At 36.0% G+C, this 20514-nt stretch overlaps 1 protein-coding gene across 1 annotated transcript in view; it reads right to left on the reverse strand.

Annotated features, from left to right (window-relative positions):
• Nucleotides 1-20514, reverse strand: part of PIK3C3 (phosphatidylinositol 3-kinase catalytic subunit type 3) — a 143412-nt gene that overhangs the window by 63661 nt on the left and 59237 nt on the right. Inside the window, exons 11-14 of the mRNA XM_044243073.1 lie at nucleotides 15740-15894; nucleotides 13853-13943; nucleotides 7334-7401; nucleotides 33-138 (exon numbers count right to left, since the gene is read on the reverse strand). Coding sequence (XP_044099008.1) covers nucleotides 33-138; nucleotides 7334-7401; nucleotides 13853-13943; nucleotides 15740-15894 — 420 coding nt within the window. The remainder of the gene's footprint in view (nucleotides 1-32; nucleotides 139-7333; nucleotides 7402-13852; nucleotides 13944-15739; nucleotides 15895-20514) is intronic.

Consider the following 20514-nt stretch of genomic DNA (forward strand, 5'->3'; position numbering starts at 1 on the left):
TGTTTTTGCCAACCCCCATACAAAATGGTTACCTTCAACAATGCTTGGCTAAATCGTCTCATTACATTCAAGTACATCTCATGGGTCTTCGGGTCTCTTTGCTGAGTGTCTTGATCTTCACATTCCACAATCACGTACCTTAAAAATATGTTAAGTCATTCATAAGAGGTGAAATAAGAGTCAGATTCATTTTGTAAATATTTCTACTTTTCCACTCAATCAGGCTAGTTCACATTTGCAAAAATAAATAAATGGAAGTAATGAAACATATTTTTTCATCACTCTTTTAAAAGTGAAAAATTAGGGCACACACACAATCATTTATAAAAGGTAAATTAATAATAATAATGCCTTAATTTGTATAATATCCTAGAGTCTCTAAAAAGTTTGGGATCAAAAGAAGCATTTTCTCCTAATACGTTATAAGGTACATACAGCATTACCATATTCAGAAATCATCTAAGCTCACATATCTACCAAGTAACTCACAAATAATATTTTCAAAATCTATGTAGTCCTTCTGTACAGCTCTCTTATTCTGAGAACTTCACTGAAGCTACTTCTCATTAATATACCTCTGCAAAATGAATACAATTTTAAGTTTATTTTTTCCCATCCAATCTCCCCATTTCTCAAAAATCCATATGTAATCTCCCATTTGTGTATCACAAAATTGTGGTTTTAGAGGGTTAAAGAAATTTTAAATATCTTCTTAAACTTGGACTGCTTCTATAAGTACCAAATATTATAGCCAAGGATTTGAATTAGATCATAGAGGCCAATGTTCTCTAACTGTTCTGATAGCATCAAGCCATACTAACAAACATATTTTATATCACAACTCAGGACACACAGCCACATGTGCGACAAAGATGCCCCAAAACAAAAAAGCTTCACAAGACAATATTCTATGTTAATATTTACTAGTCTCTTCTATTTCATTTTTCTTTAAATAACAAATAGTAGATCGTAAGCCTGCAAATTGATTTCAGTGGATCATGACACGTAGTTTGAAAAACACAGATCTTTCTAGACCAACTTGCTTATTTCATCAATAGTGAAACTTAAGAGGAGTTGTGTCTTGGCCACAGCACAATAATTAGTTGACTGTAGACCTGAAATCAGAGCCCAGGACTTTGGGGCACCTGCGTCAGAACTCTTTCTGTCTTGCTAAGCTTAACCTCACCCTGTTTTATCTTTAAAAATCACATGAAACTTTTCAACTCCCTAATCTGATAATGCTTTTCAAATCTCAAGTTACAGCCACTTAATTATTTTCTTTTCTATTATTTCTGGGAAAAAGTATAGTGCGCCAGTAGAAGGTGATGTTTGTAAGAGCAGAAAGCTTACCTGCCTTGTTTACACTATACCCTCAGCACCTCCAGGCCTGGCTCCTAACACTGAATAGGCTATTGCTGAATGAATGAATGACTCAAATCTCACAGATCTAGCCATTATCTCAACGCTGATAATTCTCAAATATGAATATATATCCCTTTAATCATACCAAAAGTCTGACTTTGCATTTCTTCACATGTCCTCTTATATTCAGCCATCCTAATTTTCAAGCAGCATAATCCTTTTCCAAGACACTGTCATTTTTACCTGAACCTGTGTAATACTGAACTTAACACATTATATGAGTTATTTTTCAATCTCTATTGAATCTACCAATATTCCAGTCATTTGGACTGGGAATCCCACTGTAGCAGGGTTTGCAAACTCAAGTTTTCTCAGAAATAAGGTAGAAAACATAAATGTTTAAATCACCTGAATACACAAAAAAGAGGCGAAGCAGTAGATAGACCGGAGAACATAAGCTCTACCCAAAATCAACACTGGCACTTTGTGTTTCATTTGCGGTCCATGCATGTAGAGCCAAGCCTAGCTCCCATTCCCTTGCTTCAAACATCTATACTCAATTAGTCACCAGACTGTGTTGACTTTTTCTTCCCTATAAAATGCCTCTTACCATGGTTCTATACTACTAGCCAGTCCCATCTAGAATCAAGCAGCAGATAACCTATTACCTGGCCTCTCCAACTATAAGAAACCTGTTATTGCTCAATAAAATCATCCTAAAATGTTTTTTTCTTTAAACTATCTTCATAATGTCCCACCTCTATTAACACCAATGATTCTCTTATCTACCAGTTTAACATAGATTTCGTGGCCCCAGCATCGGATTCAAACTTCCACTATCCTCAATTTATGCACACACACTGCAGTCAAGTCAGGCCCCGAACCACTCCTAGTATATGCATCCACTTGGAACTTTTGCTCAGGTTGCAATGATGTTCAGAAATACCTTTCCATCTCCTACTCACCCTTCAAGTACAGGAGACATTTTATTTCTTCTAGGAAGTCCCTCTTTCTCTGACTTCTCCTCTAGTCCTTCTCTGACTAGTCTCTTCTAGGAAGTCCCTCCTTCTGTCACTTCCTAGAAGAAGCCTAGCAGACAACTTGTGTTGAAGTTACCAAACTGTTTCACGTGTTTAACTCTTAGTTCCCCTCATATGTTGTAAAGAAACTGATGCACAGGCCACATCTTAAAATTTTCAATAGCCCCTGACATACCCATAACAGTCTTACACACAGAAATATTTTAAGGGCTCATAAAAGTAAAAGCCTTCTTCTCTTGACTTCCCACTACAAAGGTTTACCATGATACTAGCTGCTGTTTAAAGCCCTAGAGTTGTATAGCCTAGAATTCTCTGTAAAGTAGAATGAAGAACTGAACCATGACACTATTTCTACCATATAATGTTCCCAACAGAAGTTCTAAGTCAAAATTTCAAGAAGGCATTCTTGAATCTTGAATCAAGAAAGTGTTCTAGAGGGGCACTTGGGTGGCTCAGCTAGTTAAGCATCCAGCTCTTGATCTCTGCTCAGATCATGATCTCAGGGTTGTGAGATCAAGCCCTGCATCAGGCTCCACACAGGGCATGGAAACTGCTTAAGATTCTCTCTCTCCCTTTCTCCCCACTCTCTGAAGGGAAGGAAAGGAGGAAGGAAGTATGGATTAAAGGAAGGAAGGAAGGAACATATGACTATTTAAAATAAAGTTAAGGGGCGCCTGGGTGGATCAGTGGGTTAAAGCCTCTGCCTTTGATCCTGGGATCAAGCCCTGCATGGGGCTCTCTGCTCAGAGGGGAGCCTGCTTCTCCACCTCTCTCTGCGCCTGCTTCTCTTCCTACTTGTGATCTCCATCTGTCAAATAAATAAATAAACACTTTAAAAAAAGAGAGAGAAATAGAGGCACCTGGGTGGCTCAGTGGGTTAAAGCCCCTGCTTTCGGATCGGGTCATGGTCTCAGGGTCCTGGGATCAAGCCCCACATCGGGCTCTCCGCTCAGCGGGGAGCCTGCTTCCCTTCCTCTCTCTCTGCCTGCCTCTGCCTACTTGGGATCTCTGTCTGTCAAATAAATAAATAAAAATCTAAAAATAATAGTAATAATAATTTAATTAATTAAAATTAAATAAAAATTCAGTTTTTCAATCATACACTCTATATTTCAGGCACTTAGTAGCCATATGTGCAGCATTATGGATAATTTCCATCACTGCAGAAAGTTTCATCAGACAGCTCTATTCTAGATGAATAAGCTAAGAACAGTTAAGAGAAACTCTTATTTCCTAGTTGTGGTATTCCAGAATATTTGGTCATTTCAGGATACCACCTAGGAATGTTAAATAGACAGTGATTCTAAACAATGAAACTGTCAATATACAGTCCTATTCAAATCCTATTCAGACCTTTCCATCCTTTAAAGTCCTTGACTATCTCCATTACCTTAGTATATTGTCCTTTTCTGTGTTTACACAGAAATTCAGTTTTAAATGGGTAATAGAGATGACCAGAACATACAGGCTCCACTGCTTTTGTTCAGGTCTCCCTGAATGACCATGAAGTTAACACAATGGTCACAGCTATTTCCTATGACTGAGGCTCTATACTGATGCTCATGGTAAAGGTCAAAAAATCTTCCAAGCCAAAGTTCTGCTGCATAAAGAAAAGTCCATCTAAAAATACAAATGACAATGTCATCTCCAAATATGAAGGACAAATTTAGAACAAGACTAAAAGACCTAGATTTGAATCATTTCTGAATTCTCAGTTCACAGCAGTAAGTAGATTCTACAAAGCACTCTAAGATATTCCCTTGAAACCTATCATCTTCAAGTAGAAATGAGACAGAACTGTCCAGGTACCCATTGTAAGATGACTGCAGTGGGCTACCTGCTTCCTGGCAATTCCATTTTGTGGGGTAAATAACCTTTATTACCTTCAAAGGTCTTAAAAGTTATAGAAAAACATGTCAAAGCATCCAAAGTTTACTTTCAATTTCAACATACTGGAACAGCTATAAAAATAAAAAACTGGAACGATTTATAGATTCTGATGCCCAACACTTTACAGATTGGAGACTATAACTCCCCTCCTTGGCTTAAAAGGTTGACACTCTTCATTTTAAAAGGATTGTCTGCACAACTATAGGTCCCTAAGGATTCAGCTATAGCAGGAATCCCATTTAAATCAATGGAAAGGGAACAAATGAAAAGGGAAATTCAAAGGTTCAGAAAGAAACAGCACAATCAATTAAAATGTTTATTTTAATGCATTTGTTATAATAAGAACACTCTTAGAATGAGAGCCCTTTAAATTGTTACACTTAATTAATATTTTTATACTACTCTGTCCATGTTCAAAGGAAGCGAATGATCATTTTAAGCCAACTACTGAAATTATTTTCCATATTTTCACCGGACACTCACAAAAGCAGTGTCTACCAATATCAGAAGCCCACGCCAATAGCTTTTTTTCTCCCCATGAGTATTTCTGAATATGTAATATGCAGACTGTAAATACAGGAAAAGCAATTACTCCTCAGAGAAGGAGCAGACATAGCACATGCTATTGCTTCAATGAATCAGAGTTATAGCGGGAAAACACAAATCAAATCTAAGTTTGATGGAATGCTTATAAGACTGGGAGTTGGAGCTGCACTTTGTTTACTGTCTATGGAGAAAACAAAGCACTCTTTCTGAATGGAAACTGTTGCCTTGCTGGAAATTGCTCATCTAATAGGTTTCCTACTGTTTAGCTGCTTTCAGAATGGTTTTAAAACTCTTACCTACTTGAAATAAGAGATCAAAGGTTCTATCACAACTAATCTCAGATTTTACAATGAAATCTCTTCTACAGTCAAATCTGGAAAATACATAATTTTAAAACACCACATAATCAGTATATGCACACAGATCTCCTACAGTGGTGACTACTCTAGACTATAAATTCTGAGCCAGAGAAAACTTTTCATGAATATTGCAAGAAAATAAAAATACCTATAAAGGAATTCTCAGAAAATGATTTTTAAAAATATAAAATCTTAATTTTAAAATACTAAGAAGCTCACCCCAAAACTCGGCAACATGCTTAGTGCTATATTTTTTTAATTTCCTTTTAAATATTTACTTAAATGTTCATGAGTAAATATTCCATAACACCAGTGAATAGACATACACTTACGAATTCAGACTGAAATATGGAGAACATTAGAAAGTAAGAAATTACATTAAAAGGAAATAGTAGCTTTGTGGTGCTATGAGAATTGCCAAGTAAACTTTTCAAAGTAAAAAGAATGATTAACAACTAATCAAAACACTCTGTGGGTCTTTTTCAAGGACAGACTGACATTTACTGTGAGGGTAATGTAGTTTTATGAATATTATATTAAACTGCTAAAATAAAGAGATATTTTTCTTGCCATTACCAGGACCAATAGAAAGAAAAAAAAATTACAGATTCCAAAATAACAGATTTAGTTAAGACTGTTGATAGTTTTCTTCACTATAGAGGGAACCATAAAGATGAAATGAAACAATTATTTATTGTGTATGTATATAATAGACAGCTGTGTTTGTTAAAAGAACCCTCTGATTTAGTTACATATTTCTTGGCTACATGGGCAGTATCCAGAAAAATGTTGTTTGGAGAGTGGGAGAATGAAATTAATACTTGATTTGACCTGTAGGACAGTTTTCTAAAACTCAGTCTAAAACAAGATAGTTCTTTGATTAATTTCTTCATGAAAAGCAAAATGCCTCAAATGAGCTTTCAGAATGGGTATCTATCTATTCATTTCTATTGTTAAGTAAATCCAATAAATCAGGCAGTATTTTAGATCAGAAACAATTTCCACAGTTAAACACTATCAAGTATGTTGTAAGTTTAAAAATGTTTCCAAATGTACAGAGGCTTCAGGTAGCGATTGACCAGCTGGCTCAGCTCTTCCCTTGCTCTATAAAACTAGAGGAGGCTCTCTTGTCTAGTGTTTAATCCTAGTACTTTCTCTTATTGGACCAAAAATATTGCTCATTGTGGCTTAAGCTAACTTGTCCTTTACCCTTAAATATTCTGTGACAGATAAAGGGAGCTGAGCCAGGCTTCGTACTACTTGTGTCTCAGGAAGTCAGTCAGCCTTTCTATGGTCTTAGTTGCTTTTCCCTTCGCCTCACTCAGGAAATCTCATGTAAAACAGAGGCACTTCTACATGCCCCATTTAACTTCATGAGCACAAGGGAAAAAAGGTCACTGAAAGTACTCTGAAAATAGCAAAGTGCTAAATAAACGATCTAATTCTTTTTTTTTTTTTAATTTTTTTTTTCTTAAGATTTTATTTATTTATTTGACAGACAGAGATCACAGGTAGGCAGAGAGGCAGCCAGAGAGAGGGGAAGGGAAGCAGGCTCCCTGCTGTTCCCTGCTGAGCAGAGAGCCCGATGCAGGGCTCGATCCCAGGATCCTGAGATCATGACCTGAGCCGAAGGCAGAGGCTTTAACCCACTGAGCCACCCAGGCGCCCCAAACGATCTAATTCTAATTGAGATTCCAAGTTCACCTACATCATGCCTCTGCCTCAGTTTCCTCATCCATGAGAGAAGGACCTTCAAATTCCAGTTTCCTGTTTTTGCATGATTCCAATACTGTGGTAAACAATGTAAAAACACACACTGCTGAAGGATTGTGAGGAATCATACTTACACTACTTAAACAGCATAAGAGGCAAATAGATATCAAACTGTAAAACCTATTACCTTACCCAGTTTTATCTTGGATCCTGCAAAGTCAGTGAAGGGAAGAGAAACCACAGTGCTAACAAGCATTTCCATGAACACAGTGGTAAAGAAATACAGCCAGATAGATGTAAATACTATATTCAGGGTTTTGATGACTTCTCATACCTTATTTTAAATTACCTTTATGTTTATAGTATGGGAAAAAATAGTCCTAACCAGTACACAAAATTAAAAAAAAAAGTCATTTCACATACCAGTATAAATAATTAGCCAGTGTTGAGTTTTTGCAGGCCCTTGATATCAAGAAGGTGCAGAGATCTTGCTGAAAGAATTAAAAGAAATGTATATTTATTACCATCTGCTATTAACAAGGGGAAAAGAAAAGAGTCTACATTTGTCTATCAGTTTTCATCTATATATCTCTTGTCACAGATCAGATTTTTACACATCCATCTATCCCTCCATACTTACATCCAATATTTATTCTAAATTAGGCACTATATGAGAGGCTAACGACACCATGGTTCAAAGAGATACTTGCCCTACTGAAGTTTAACATTTAAGGGGGAAGAGAGACATCAAAGAAATTCATGGAAATAATTTAGATCGGGAGGTCACAAAAGGCAGCGATGGGAATGTGATATTAGGCAAGACCAAAATGACACTATGGACAGAGGCCCTAAACTTGACTGTTCAAGAAATTTTAAAAAGGCCCACTGTAGCTAAAATACGGTGAACATGAAAGTAAAGGAGGCTAAAAAGGTAGGCAAAGCCCAATTGTACAAGACCTTTAAGGTCACACTATTGAGTATGGATTTTGTTTGCAAAGCAATGGATACTGAACAAAAGATCTTAAGCAGGAGAGTGAGATGATCTGATTTCCATTTTATGAAAACGACTCCAGCAGCTCTGAGAAGTAGAGGCCTGAGATCAGTTAGAGGGCTATTACAGGAGTCTACAAAAGTGAACCCGGGGAACAGAGAAGGAGAGAAATAGACAGATTTTTAAAACATTTGGGAAGTATAATTAGTAAGACTTGCTGATGTTAAAGGAGGGAGGAAGGAAAGAAAGGAATTGAGAGCAACTCCTAAATTTATGGATTTAGCAAATGGGCTGATTTGCTATGTCATGGATGGAAAATTCCAACTGAGGAACAGGCTGGAGTGTGGGGAGAGAGTTGTATTTTGAAATATTAACTTCGAAATGCCTGTCAGTTATACAATGGAGATCAAGTAGGGTTTTGGATATATGAATTTAGAACTCAGATGAGAGAAATCGCAAGACATATAAATTTGAGTTTATCAGTGCAGCCTTGGGCAAGAGTATAAATTGAGAATAGAAGAGGACCTTGAGGAACATTAAGATGTCAGGCCACAAAGAAAGTGCTGACAAAGGAAACTGAGAAGGCACAGCCAGAGAACTGGGGAGGAAAACACAGGCCTTACGGTAACTTTTTAACCATGAGAAGAGTCCTTCAAGAAGGGAGCCATTTACTTTGCTGAATACTGCAAAGAGGAACTGAGTATACATAATTGCAAACATTAAAGTCATTTCCTACTTTAGCAAAGTAAGTTTTCAGTTAACAATGGGAGGAAAAGGCCCGAATGATGTGGCCTGAAGACTGGGGGGGGGGGGGAACGAATCAGTATGTACAAACAACTCCTTTTAGAAGATTGATCTTATTTAAAGGGAAGTAAGAAAATAAGGTGCTATTTCAAAGGATGTGGTGTCAAGGGAGAATTTTTGTTTTGTTTTGTATGTTTCTGAATTTTATTTGAGTATTTCTACCAGGAGAAGAGAGCATATCTTTGAGGACAGTTATATTTCTTCTGTATAAGAAAACGGATAGAAAGAATGAAAAAGGATTAGGTTCCCATCTGGTGATGGGAAACAGACCATTCTTACCTAGTGATTTCTATTTGTTTCCATTAGTATGAAGCAGAGCATGAAGGACAGAACAGAAAAAGTACGAGAGAGTCACTACAGAGCAGGATGAGCAACCCACCCAGAGAAATGTAAGACGGCACACAGTGTTGAGTATCCCCCTGATGTCTACGATCATGAATTTACAGTGATGCCAACATGCTAGGCTATGTGCTTCCTTCAGCAATAGTCAGGCATAGAGCAATTAGGTAATTCATTAGGCTTATCAAGGGCTGAGATTTCACCAGGGGAACTGAAAGTGCTTATAAAAGAACGATAATAAAGCTGAGCCACGGGATTAAAGCTATATTCAGAGGAAAGCAAATACTGAAGGGGGCTGATGAACAAAGAAAGGGGTAGAGATCAATGGATTAGAACTTTCTATGTGGTGGGGGTATTTCAGAAGTAAGCTAAAGTAATAAAAGGTTATTATCACAAAGCATATTTGCCAGTGCTTTCAGAAGTGGCAAGAATCTTATCTCTAATTTTAGAGCTAAAACCTTAGCACTAGATTTTAAATGTGAAACATTTAAAAAAGCCCAGTAGGGAGATGCCTCAATCAGAAAGCCATAATAATGAATCCATGAATTTAACAGGTAGAATCTAAGCCTAAAGTTTATCTTTGACTTTATGAGAAGGATATTACACTTTTATATAATTTTATATATATTATATATATTTAAATAGAAAACACAGATAGCATTTGATACTATTTTTTATTAAAGAACTATTTATAAGCATAGACAGGGAAAAATTAAATGTAAAAACATTGGGGCCACCTGGGTGGCTCAGTCATTAAGTCTGAGCGTCTGCCTTCAGCTCAGATCATGATCCCAGCGTCCTGGGATCGAGCCCCACGTCAGCAGGGAGTCTGCTTCTCCCTCTCCTACTCTCCCTGTTTATGGTCCCTCTCTCACTGTCAAATAAATAAAATCTTTAAAAATAGTAATAAAAAAAAATGTAAAAACAACTGTGAAGGGAGCCTGGGTGGTTCAGTCGATTGAGCATCTGACTTCACCTCAGGTCACGATCTCAGGGTCCTGGGACTGAATCCCATGTCAGGCTCCCCACACAGCAGGAAGTCTGTTTCTCCCTCTCCCTTTGCCTCTCATCCTACTCATGCTCTCTCTTTCTCTCTAATAAATATATAAAATCTTAAAAAAATAAAAATAAAAACATACGTGAAACAAGAAACTTGTAATATAAATTTTTAGATTCAATTTGTGTGAGGAATTTTTAAAACTTTAAAACAACCAGAAGAAAAAAAATATGCTTTAGGAAGAAAGAAAATGATCTCATTCTGAAGGTCAGAGATATAAAAAGAAATGGTAAAACCTCTAAATAGTTACTGATGGTATATAATAATATTATCTAATTAGGGAGTTAAATAAGCTAGAACTAAGTTGCTGGGTAAAAGTGACATACAAGTAGAGAGGTATACTGTTTTGGTAAAGGATAATACTTCTTACACCAAATTTAAAGGATGGATGTTAAAATATCTAGCATAGCCAATAAAAGAATTGATAGAGACAATATAACCTCCAAGCTGAGGAGAGAGACAAAGCATAGGGACGGGATCCAGGCAAATATAGGCAGGAGAAAAATAAATAAGACTAGAAAGTACCACCATTTATGATGATGAAATCAATCCAAGTATAGCTCTAATCACAATAAAAATGGGGAAGAAGTTTGGTGAAAAGAGAACAGTGCTGGGGCGCCTGGGTGGCTCAGTGGGTTAAGCCGCTGCCTTCGGCTCAGGTCATGATCTCAGGGTCCTGGGATTGAGTCCCGCATCGTGCTCTCTGCTCGGCAGGGAGCCTGCTTTCCTCTCTCTCTCTCTCTGCCTGCCTCTCCATCTACTTGTGATTTCTCTCTGTCAAATAAATAAATAAAATCTTTTAAAAAAAAAAAAAAAGAGAGAGAGAACAGTGCTGGGGCACCTGGGTGATTCAGTTAGTAAGGGTCAGCCTTTGGCTCAGATCATGATCCAGGGTCTTGGGATGAGCCCCACATCAGGCTTCCTGCTCAGTAGGGAGACTGCTTCTCCTCTTCCCTCTGCCCCTTCCCCTTTCTGTGCCCACACTCTCATGCTGTCTCAAATAAATAAAATCTTAAAAAAAAAAAAAAAAAAGACAACAGTGTTACACTGTATTAAAAATAAACCTAATATATAAGGAGATATTATATATATATATATATATATATATGTATGTATACATATATAGTAAGAGATAACCTACATGTAAGGCCCTAGAAATACTGAAATGAAAGGACTAAAAAGTTGGGGCACCCAGATGGCTCAGTGGGTTAAGCCTCTGCCTTCAGCTCAGGTGAGGATCTCAGGATCCAGAGATGGAGCCCCACATCAGGCTCTCTGCTCAGCAGGAAACCTGCTTCTCCCTCTCTCTCTGCCTGCCTCTCTGCCTACCTGTGATAGCTATCTCTGTCAAATACATAAACAAAATCTTCAAAAAAATTAAAAAAGGACTAAAAAGTATTTCAATGTATACTAACCAAGACAAAATTCTATTACTACCAGACAAAAGACTTTAATGCAAAAAATATGAGTCAATATATTATACTAATAAACAGTGATAAAAGATTCAATTTACTTGAATGCACCTAATAAAATAGTTTCAAAATATTTAAAGCAAACATCAACAGAAAAAGGAGGAGAAACTGACAATTCCACCATCATACAGGGGGAATTTTACCCTAATTCTTAAGAGATCAAGCACAGAAAAACATCAGGAAAGGGTTCATTAACACAACGAATGAGCTTGCCCTAGTGACATATGTACAATGTTGTACCCAACAACTGGGGAATATATCTTCTTTTCAAGAATCCAAGGAATTTATGGAAAACAACCATATCTGAGCAATGAGACTTGAGTGTCTATCTTCTTTCTAATATTTGGCCACACATGAACAGTGGTTTCCTAAAACTCCAAGAACAGGGAAAGGAAAGGAGAAAGCAAGACAATCCTCAGATGTCAGAGAGGAGACAAGAATGTTGGTATTTGCAGTGATAAGCAGGGGAATTTCAGCTTGGTCAGATGCCACCTGATTATCTCCAGACACTGAATTGTTTACAGGCCTCTTAAAGGTGATGACTGCTTATACAATATTATTATTACTCTGCTGGGGGCAGTGGGGGGAAAAGGACTCAAAATGAATCCCAGTGCTTTCTCCAATAGCTTGAATTACTTAAACCCTTTATAGAACTTTTCAGCTGAGAAAAGGCAAAATGGCTTAATCATTGAGTAATAATAGGTTCAACAGTCACAAGAGAAAAGAAATAAATAAAAACTTTTTATTTTTAGTCTAAAAGTTCTGAGTCACACTGTGTAAAACTGTATTCTAAATATAACACTCAGAATACAATCGCTTCAAACAATCTTCAATGTAAACTACCCTAGTTGAAGCCACCAACAAGTCTCACATAGATTATTTCAACAGCTTCCAAGTAAAAGCCATTTGATAGCATGGCCTCCAAGACTCTGCTTGACTCCTCTTCTCTCTGACTCATTCTTTCACCATGCTCCCTTCTGCCACTCCCCAGAGCCAGGCATCCTCTGCTGTTTTTCACACTTACGCTCTGGTCCTCAGTCCTCTATATTTGCTGTTCCCTCTACCTAATATACTCCTTTCCCCAGACCACTCACATGGTTATTCTCTCACCTGTATCACCTTTACAAAAGATGTCACTTTTCCAGGGAGGCCTTCCCTGACCACTTTTCAAAAATGCAACTGTCTAACCTTACCCAATACCCCCCATCATCCTCTGGTTTATTTTTCTCCTTAGAAAGAAGATATCATTATGTCTCCTACTATATATAAATATTATTGACTACTATCAGCACAAACACTAGAATGTAAGCTCCAGGAAGACAAAGATTTTGACCATTTTGTTCTCTACCTCCAGCACCTTGAATATTTCTGGCAAATAATAAGAGCTCAAAACATATGTGCCAAAGAATGAATTACTGAATCAGTATATTCATACCTTAGACTTGAAAAGGTTAAACAATTAAACTTGAGCTGAATGTCTTAAAGAGTTCCTTTAAGGATTCTATGACCCTGTAATTTAAAATTCTTTTTTCAGTATTTTCTCCTGTATCAAGAGGTAGGCAGATATTAAACTCTGGTTAACAGTTAGTGATAAAAAGCAAGAGTCATTCAGTCATCAACATTAACTTCTAAAATTTGACTAAAAGCAATACATATATATTTATTTTTTAATCCACTTTACCTTCTAGTATCAAAGCATATATTATTTGTTTTCAACATCAGAGGTGAGAAAAGTTCTCAAATTAGAAGTCTTAGGGAGAAATTCAAGAACATACTCTATCAGCTTTTGCAAATGTACTTCCAAATATATCTCTCAGAGTAGTAATAGCCTATTTGACCTGTACCCTCAAAAATCAGTCTAATTATTTAGAAAGGTTTCACTTAATTTTTCTCTATGAGTTAAAAACAGCTACATAACATATAATCCCTAGTATGAAAGTCATACATTTTCTATAGTGTAATCACAAACAATTATAGTAATGTTCATAAACTTTCTAACAATAAATATTCTGAGTTTCCTTAATAAAATATTTAAGCCCAGTTTATTTTCATATTGCATTTTAATCCATTTATATGCCCAAAGCACAAATAAAATGCTTTGAATGAAGATCATGGCACTTTTTGCTGAGAGGAGAAGTCATAAACATGTATCATAAAACAAGTTATTTAATAAAGTTGTAATATTTAGTTTATTAATCAAAATCAATTTTTAAAGACCAAGAGAAAATGTTTATCTGTTAAGACAGCTCCCGTAGGAAACTTGAGAACTTTGTACTCACCTCTAGATTTTCGCCATCTGAACTGTCCTTTGTTTTAGCTGCAGGAGGAGGAGAAGACACTGGAGGAAGAGGGCTGGTTATAATTTGGGAGCTGAAAAGATAAAGGAGATATCATTGATATGTCAAAAATTCTGTGTGTAAGAGAAGATACACTTTTTTTTTTTTTTAGCACAGTTCACCTCAGTTGTATCTGATTAAAGCATCACTTATAAGCATGTTCTGTGCAACACTAGAGTCACATTATGTCCTAGAAAAAGCCTACAATCAAAATATACAGATAACAGCCTCTTGGAAGATTTTTGTGCAGCTTGGTATATTATAGGTTTTTGATAAGCACTGCAGTTTTTTTTTTAAGCCCATTTTAATTTAAACCAGCATCTCCCAAACATATCTGGCCACAAGACAATCCCATCTCTTTTATCTTTTTAAAAAACATAAACTAGTGACCAGCAGACCATAATTTGTGAAATACTGGGTTACATTTCACATGTTAATAAAATCTTAAAAGACTTCTAGTAAAATATTCTTGATGGCATAAGGGAGGAGGAAGGTAAATAAGCAAGTATAAATAGAGAATGAAGGCTTCCAATGTACGGTGGGAAACAAAGTAATGGGGTATCTTCTCTTAAAAACAAAAATATAGGGGCGCCTGGGTGGCTCAGTGGGTTAAAGCCTCTGCCTTCGGCTCAGGTCATGATCTCAGGGTCCTGGGATCGAACCCCACATCGGGCTCTCTGCTCAGCGGGGAGCCTGCTTCCCCCCTCTCTCTCTGCCTGCCTCTCTGCCTCCTTGTGATCTCTCTCTCTCTGTCAAATAAATAAATAAATAATCTTTAAAAAAAAAACAAAAACAGAAAAATATAAAGCAGCCTAGAGAAGAAAAAAATGGTATTTCCCATTTTTCAGTTCTTCATCACATGATAAAAAAACAGCAGCATCATAATAATAATGAAAAATTCAGAAATACAATTGAGCTCATGTGATAATTATAACAGTTGGAGTAATTTAGGAAACCTGAATTCTAGACCTCATCTGTCATTAACAAATCTCATGACCTTCACAACATAATTTTTTTATTATTGAGCCTCAGGTTTCTCACCTAAAGGTTCCTATTTATCTCTAATTTTAAGACTTCATGAAAAATAAAATGGCAATACATAAATAACATGAGCTTTGGAGTCAACTCTACCATTTGCAGGATAGAAGACTCTGGACAATTAACCTCTTGTTCAGTCCTTCATCTCTAAATTAGGGATATGAACACCTACTTGAGAGGATTAGTAAAATGAGTTAATGTATGTGTACCACCTCACAGTGTTTGCTACAGAGGTATGAGTTCTTAATTGTTGTTATTATTGTTAATAGCTTTTAATCCACGTATCATATTTTTTCATTGTAACTACTAAAAGGTGAAAAGTAGCCAATAAAACATACAATAAAATATTTGAGCCCACTAACATGCCTCATCCTCTTTATTTCTGCTTGAACGATAATAGTATCTAACCCTGAGCAGTATCCTAAAGGCTTCATGTATGTTAACTCATTTACTCTTCCAATAGCCCTCAAAGATCAATTACTGTTATTATATACCCATTTTTAAGATGAAACTGGGGCCACCCAGAAAATATGCACCTTCCACAAGTTTACACAGCTAGTAAGTGGCAGAGTGAAGATTTTCACTTAGGTATTCTGACTCCACAGCCTGCAAAACACTGCTGTGCAATATAGTAATCTGTGTTCTCTAAGTCCACACACTACACTCATTGGTAAAACTTTAAACTTAGTACCAACGAGGGTTTGGAACATCTGGGGAAAAAGGAAAGGAGAAGAAATCTGAAAAGGGGGGAGACTATTAGATTTGAAAATAAGTCCTCCTGGATATCCATACCTATCTATTTCTGCAGAATTTATTCCAGAATTTGACACACTCTCTGACACTGAACCCTGACTATCCTTCTTGGTAGGTTCTAATCCATTCTTTATGTCATCAAAATTTTCATATTTGAGAGCTTGGACCAGCTGTAATAGGTACATCAACAAATCCTGGAAAACAAACACAAAAAATAAGCTAATATTAGAAAGGCAATGCAATAGGATTATAGACATCATTTATTCCTAAATATCAAGAGAACAGTTTAGTTTCATCTACCACTTATCAGCTGTGTTACCTTTGGCAAGTTATAGGTTATTTAAGCTCTTGGTGCCTCACTGGGTCCTCATCTATAAAATGGAAATAATTATATATACCTTAGAGGTCAGTTGTTAGGATTAAATCAGTTAATAGAAGAAAGTCATAGAATAGTGCCTGGCACAGGGTAAATGACCAATAAATGCCTTATTATTTTTTTAATTTTAAAGATTTTATTTATTTATTTGAAAAAGAAAAAGAATAAGAGAGCAAAAGCAGGGGGAGAGGCAGAGGGAGAGAGAGAAATAGGCTCCCTGCCTGAGTTGGCTTGATCCCAGGACCCTGAGGTCATGACCTGAGCCAAAGGTCCACACTTAAGAGACTGGGCCACCCAGGTGCCCCTAAATGCTTTGTCTGAAGTAATATGCAAAAAGCAAAGCAAAAAACAAAAACAAGGATTAAGATGGTTCATGTAAAATTAAGAAATTAAAGACGAATCCTTTTCTCAACAATAGATCAGATAACAGCATTTTATGCCTATGATTTCATAAGAAACTCCAAATTTTCAAGTTCTAAAGGACTTTCTATTTCATATGCTTTTCTGGTTAGGATTCTTTTGAATCTTGAGATCTTACTTCCCACCCCCCTTGAAAGCTCAGGTTTTGGAGAATTTGGGTTACTTCTTAAGTGAAAAATCCGATAAAACAGACATTTTAATTTTAAACACTCTTGGTTAAGGAAAAAGCTTACTTTTCTGCCAACTAGCAATAATGGATTAAAGAAAATAAAACCTAAGACTAAATTTCCCATACTGCTATTGACAATCAATGGGATAATTAGGACTCAAAGTGTTAACAAAGTATTTTTTACTTTTCTGAGTTTTCCTTTAATGTAAAAAGACTCTTCAGGTTTAATATTTTGGATGGAAATGCTTCCTGTCATACTCTCTATAAATGTCATACTCTCTTGGCCCTTCCCAATGACTGTTAAGAAAATTCCAAAAATCTCATTTTAAAAATAATTACAAACTGAAGAAATTCACAAAACTCAAAACATGTCTTTTAAGTATCATTACTGTTACGTTTACGTTGTCACTCACTGAGTTAGTACCTCAAAACTCATAATTAGGGGCGCCTGGGTGGCTCAGTAGGTTAAAGCCTCTGCCTTTGGCTCAGGTCATGATCTCAGGGTCCTGGGATTGAGCCCCACATAGGGCTCTCTGCTCAGTGGGAAGCCTGCTTCCCCCTCTGTCTCTCTGCCTGCCTCTCTGCCTACTTGTGATCTCTCTCTGTCAAATAAATAAAATCTTTCAAAACAAAACAAAACAAAACAAAACCCCTCATAATTAGATAATTTTTGAGACTTCGTGACCACACCTCAATCTCAGTCTCCTCTTTAAGCCCACAAACCAAATAAAATCCCCTGTCAAAACTTGAGGGCCTACACTTTCCTTCACTATTTGTAACAAATACAGAATTTGTATTTATTTGCTATATTATTTACTCTTGGTCTTCTCCAGTTTATTACAAATGTCATGAGGACAAAGACCACTTCCAACAACCCGTTTTCCTTTACTTAATATCATACTATAAATTTTTAATAACTTTTTTCTTACATTAATATAGTCAACATTTTTATCACCTTCTAAACACTGACAAAGAATAACGTGCAAGATTTCACCATTAAATATGATTTTGTCACAAAAAAGTTATATGAAAGGTTAACAGATTTATTCATCCATATTCAAATATACTGATGTTGGTGGCCAGAAAAAACAAAATTACTCTGTATCAAAGCACCCCTATAGTGTTCTGCTTCTAAAAACCATTTTTTAACTGAAGCATAAACATCCGATTTCTTATAATTCCTCTGAGACTTATGACATCTAATAGCAATAGGCATGCTTTTTCTAAGAAAAAAAAATGAATTAAGTAACAGAAAATTGATTAATATATTTAATAACAAGTATCCTTCTCAGGAGATATAAGTAACTAAGTTTCACTGCTAGCCTTCCTTACCAAGGCATGCTTCAAAAATGCTGCTGAATATATTACCTATTACGTTTTCTCCACTGTAGAAGGCTTAACCACATGAAATAAAAAGGCTGTATCATTATTAAATTCCCTAGGAAGGAGGAATTCAAAAGAAAACCTTCCTCTTTTTAAGTCACTCATTACTATCTGATTTGTTGGCATGGTATTCTATAGTCAAACTGCTCTTCACTTCATTTGTATAAAGTCTGTTTGCTCATTATGCAGTCACATCTTGAAAAACATAAAATTCTTCTGAGCATGAAGGACATAAGCATCCGAGTAAAACAAAAGAAAAAAATCAGGTTTCCGACTGAGGCAATTCAGTAAAAATTTCCCAAGAGCTATAGAATATTATCTAGATAGTGATCACCATTCTTCTTGATAACATGTTAATTCTAATGCTTCAGAGTGCACAGGCAAAGTTCCATGTCAAAAATCGCTCACTTACTTCTCATTTCTTATTGAATTAAGAGTAATTCTTCATATAGGCATTTACAGTTAGAAGGACATGGGTTCTGATCTTACTTCCTGAACAGCTAGCTACATACAACCCACATTCCTATTAAAGTAAAATACTTTCTATTTTTCTTCTACTTTTCATTCTCTTTGCTTTTGCTCATGCAGGTCTCTCCGCTTAAAATGTAAATTCATGTCCAATGGTGAAAATTTATTCTTCCTTCAATATCTATCTTAAATGCCACTTCCTCCTCAAATTCTATGGGGTATCTCTCTTTTTGAGCCACACAGCAATAAGAAATATGGCTTTTAAAAAATTCCTAAATAGAGTATCAGCAAATTAAATTCAGAAAAGTATTCAAATATTGGGTAAAATTTATTTTACAAATGTGTGGCTGTACAACATTAGGAAATTCACCAGCAGATTCCATATTTAGCATATATTGTATGCTGATGTTTTCCAGATAGCACAATGCCATACCCACAAAATATATTAAAACATCCAACATCTATAAAAACTAACAACAGAAATCAGTGAAGTGATTAGATAAAACATAAATATGAACACACAGTTTTGGAGTGCCTGGGTAGCGCAGTTGCTAAGCGTCTGCCTTTATCTCAGGTCATGGTCCTAGGGTCCTGGGATCAAGCCCTGAATTGAGCTCCCTTGCTCAGTGGGGAGCCTGCTTATCCCTCTCCCTCTGCCTGCTTTTCCCTCTCCTTGAACTCTCTCAGTCAAATAAATAAATAAAATATTTTTTTTAAAAAAGCCCACAGTTTTTCATTTAACTAAGAGATAAAAGGGGTGAGGTAGTTCATAACAGTAACAATAACTGGCAGGGAATAAACCTATTTTTTAAATGTGTAAAATTTGAAAATTTCAAGACTTAAATGAATACAAAAATCATGTCTCCAGGAAGGAAGATTTAACATCATAAATTTGTCAATTTTTTGTAACATAATATATAAGTTAAATATAATTCCACCAAAGATTCTGGTGGAGTTTTGGGGCACCTGGGTGGCTCAGTCGTTAAGTGTCTGTCTTCAGCTCAGGTCATGATCCCAGGACCATGATCCCAGAGTCCTGGGATCAAGCTCCACATCGGACTTCCCTGCTTCTCCTTCTCCCACTTCCCCTGCTTTTATTCCCTCTCTTACTCTCTCTCAGTCAAATAAATAAATAAAATCTAAAAAAAAAAAAAAAAAGATTCTGGTGGAGTTTTAAGAAAATGAAAAAATTATTCTTAAATTCTTGAAAAGAATAAATGTATAAAAATTATAAAGAAAATTATAAAAAGAAAAAAACAGGTAAAGGATTTGTCCAATCATACTTAATGTTATTGTGAAGAAACTGTAATTTTTTTTAAAGTATGATACAAGTCCCAAAATAAAAGATTTATAGAGGATTATCAGGAAAATGTAAAAGGAATGTGTCTCTTGGCCTAATAACTCCAATATAAGCTATTTCTTCAACAATACAGAGAAATATATACATAAATCTGTTCACTAAAATACAGTATAGCAAAAGAATACAAATAACATACAAATCAAAAGAAGCTGACTGGTTAAATAAATTATAAATTAAATTTGCAATAAAATACTATGTTGCTGTTTAAAAAAATAAGGTAAATCTTTAGGTGTCCATAAAATCTAGAAACACAGTGGTTTTTTTTTTGCCCTTGACATCATTTGCCTTGATATTTATTTGCCTATGTTTCCAGACTTCAAGGAACCAAATACATTGTTGATAATGAGAATATGTCCAAGATTATACTGCTCAGTTAAGAAGGTGAGTTTTTAACAATATAAATGACTTTAGTATAAAATTTATATAGGGTGGCTCAGTGGCCTCTGCCTTCAGCTCAGGTCATGATCCCAGGGTCCTGAGATCGAGTCCCGTATCAGGCTCTCTGCTCAGTGGGGAGCCTGCTTCCTCCTCTCTCTCTCTCTCTCTCTCTGCCTGTCTCTCCACCTACTTATGATCTCTCTCTCTGTGTCAAATAAATAAATAAAATCTTAAAAAAAAAAATTTACATAATATCAATA

This window comes from Neovison vison, chromosome 3 (genome assembly GCF_020171115.1).
Source record: "Neovison vison isolate M4711 chromosome 3, ASM_NN_V1, whole genome shotgun sequence".
Taxonomy (NCBI): Eukaryota; Metazoa; Chordata; class Mammalia; order Carnivora; family Mustelidae; genus Neogale; species Neogale vison.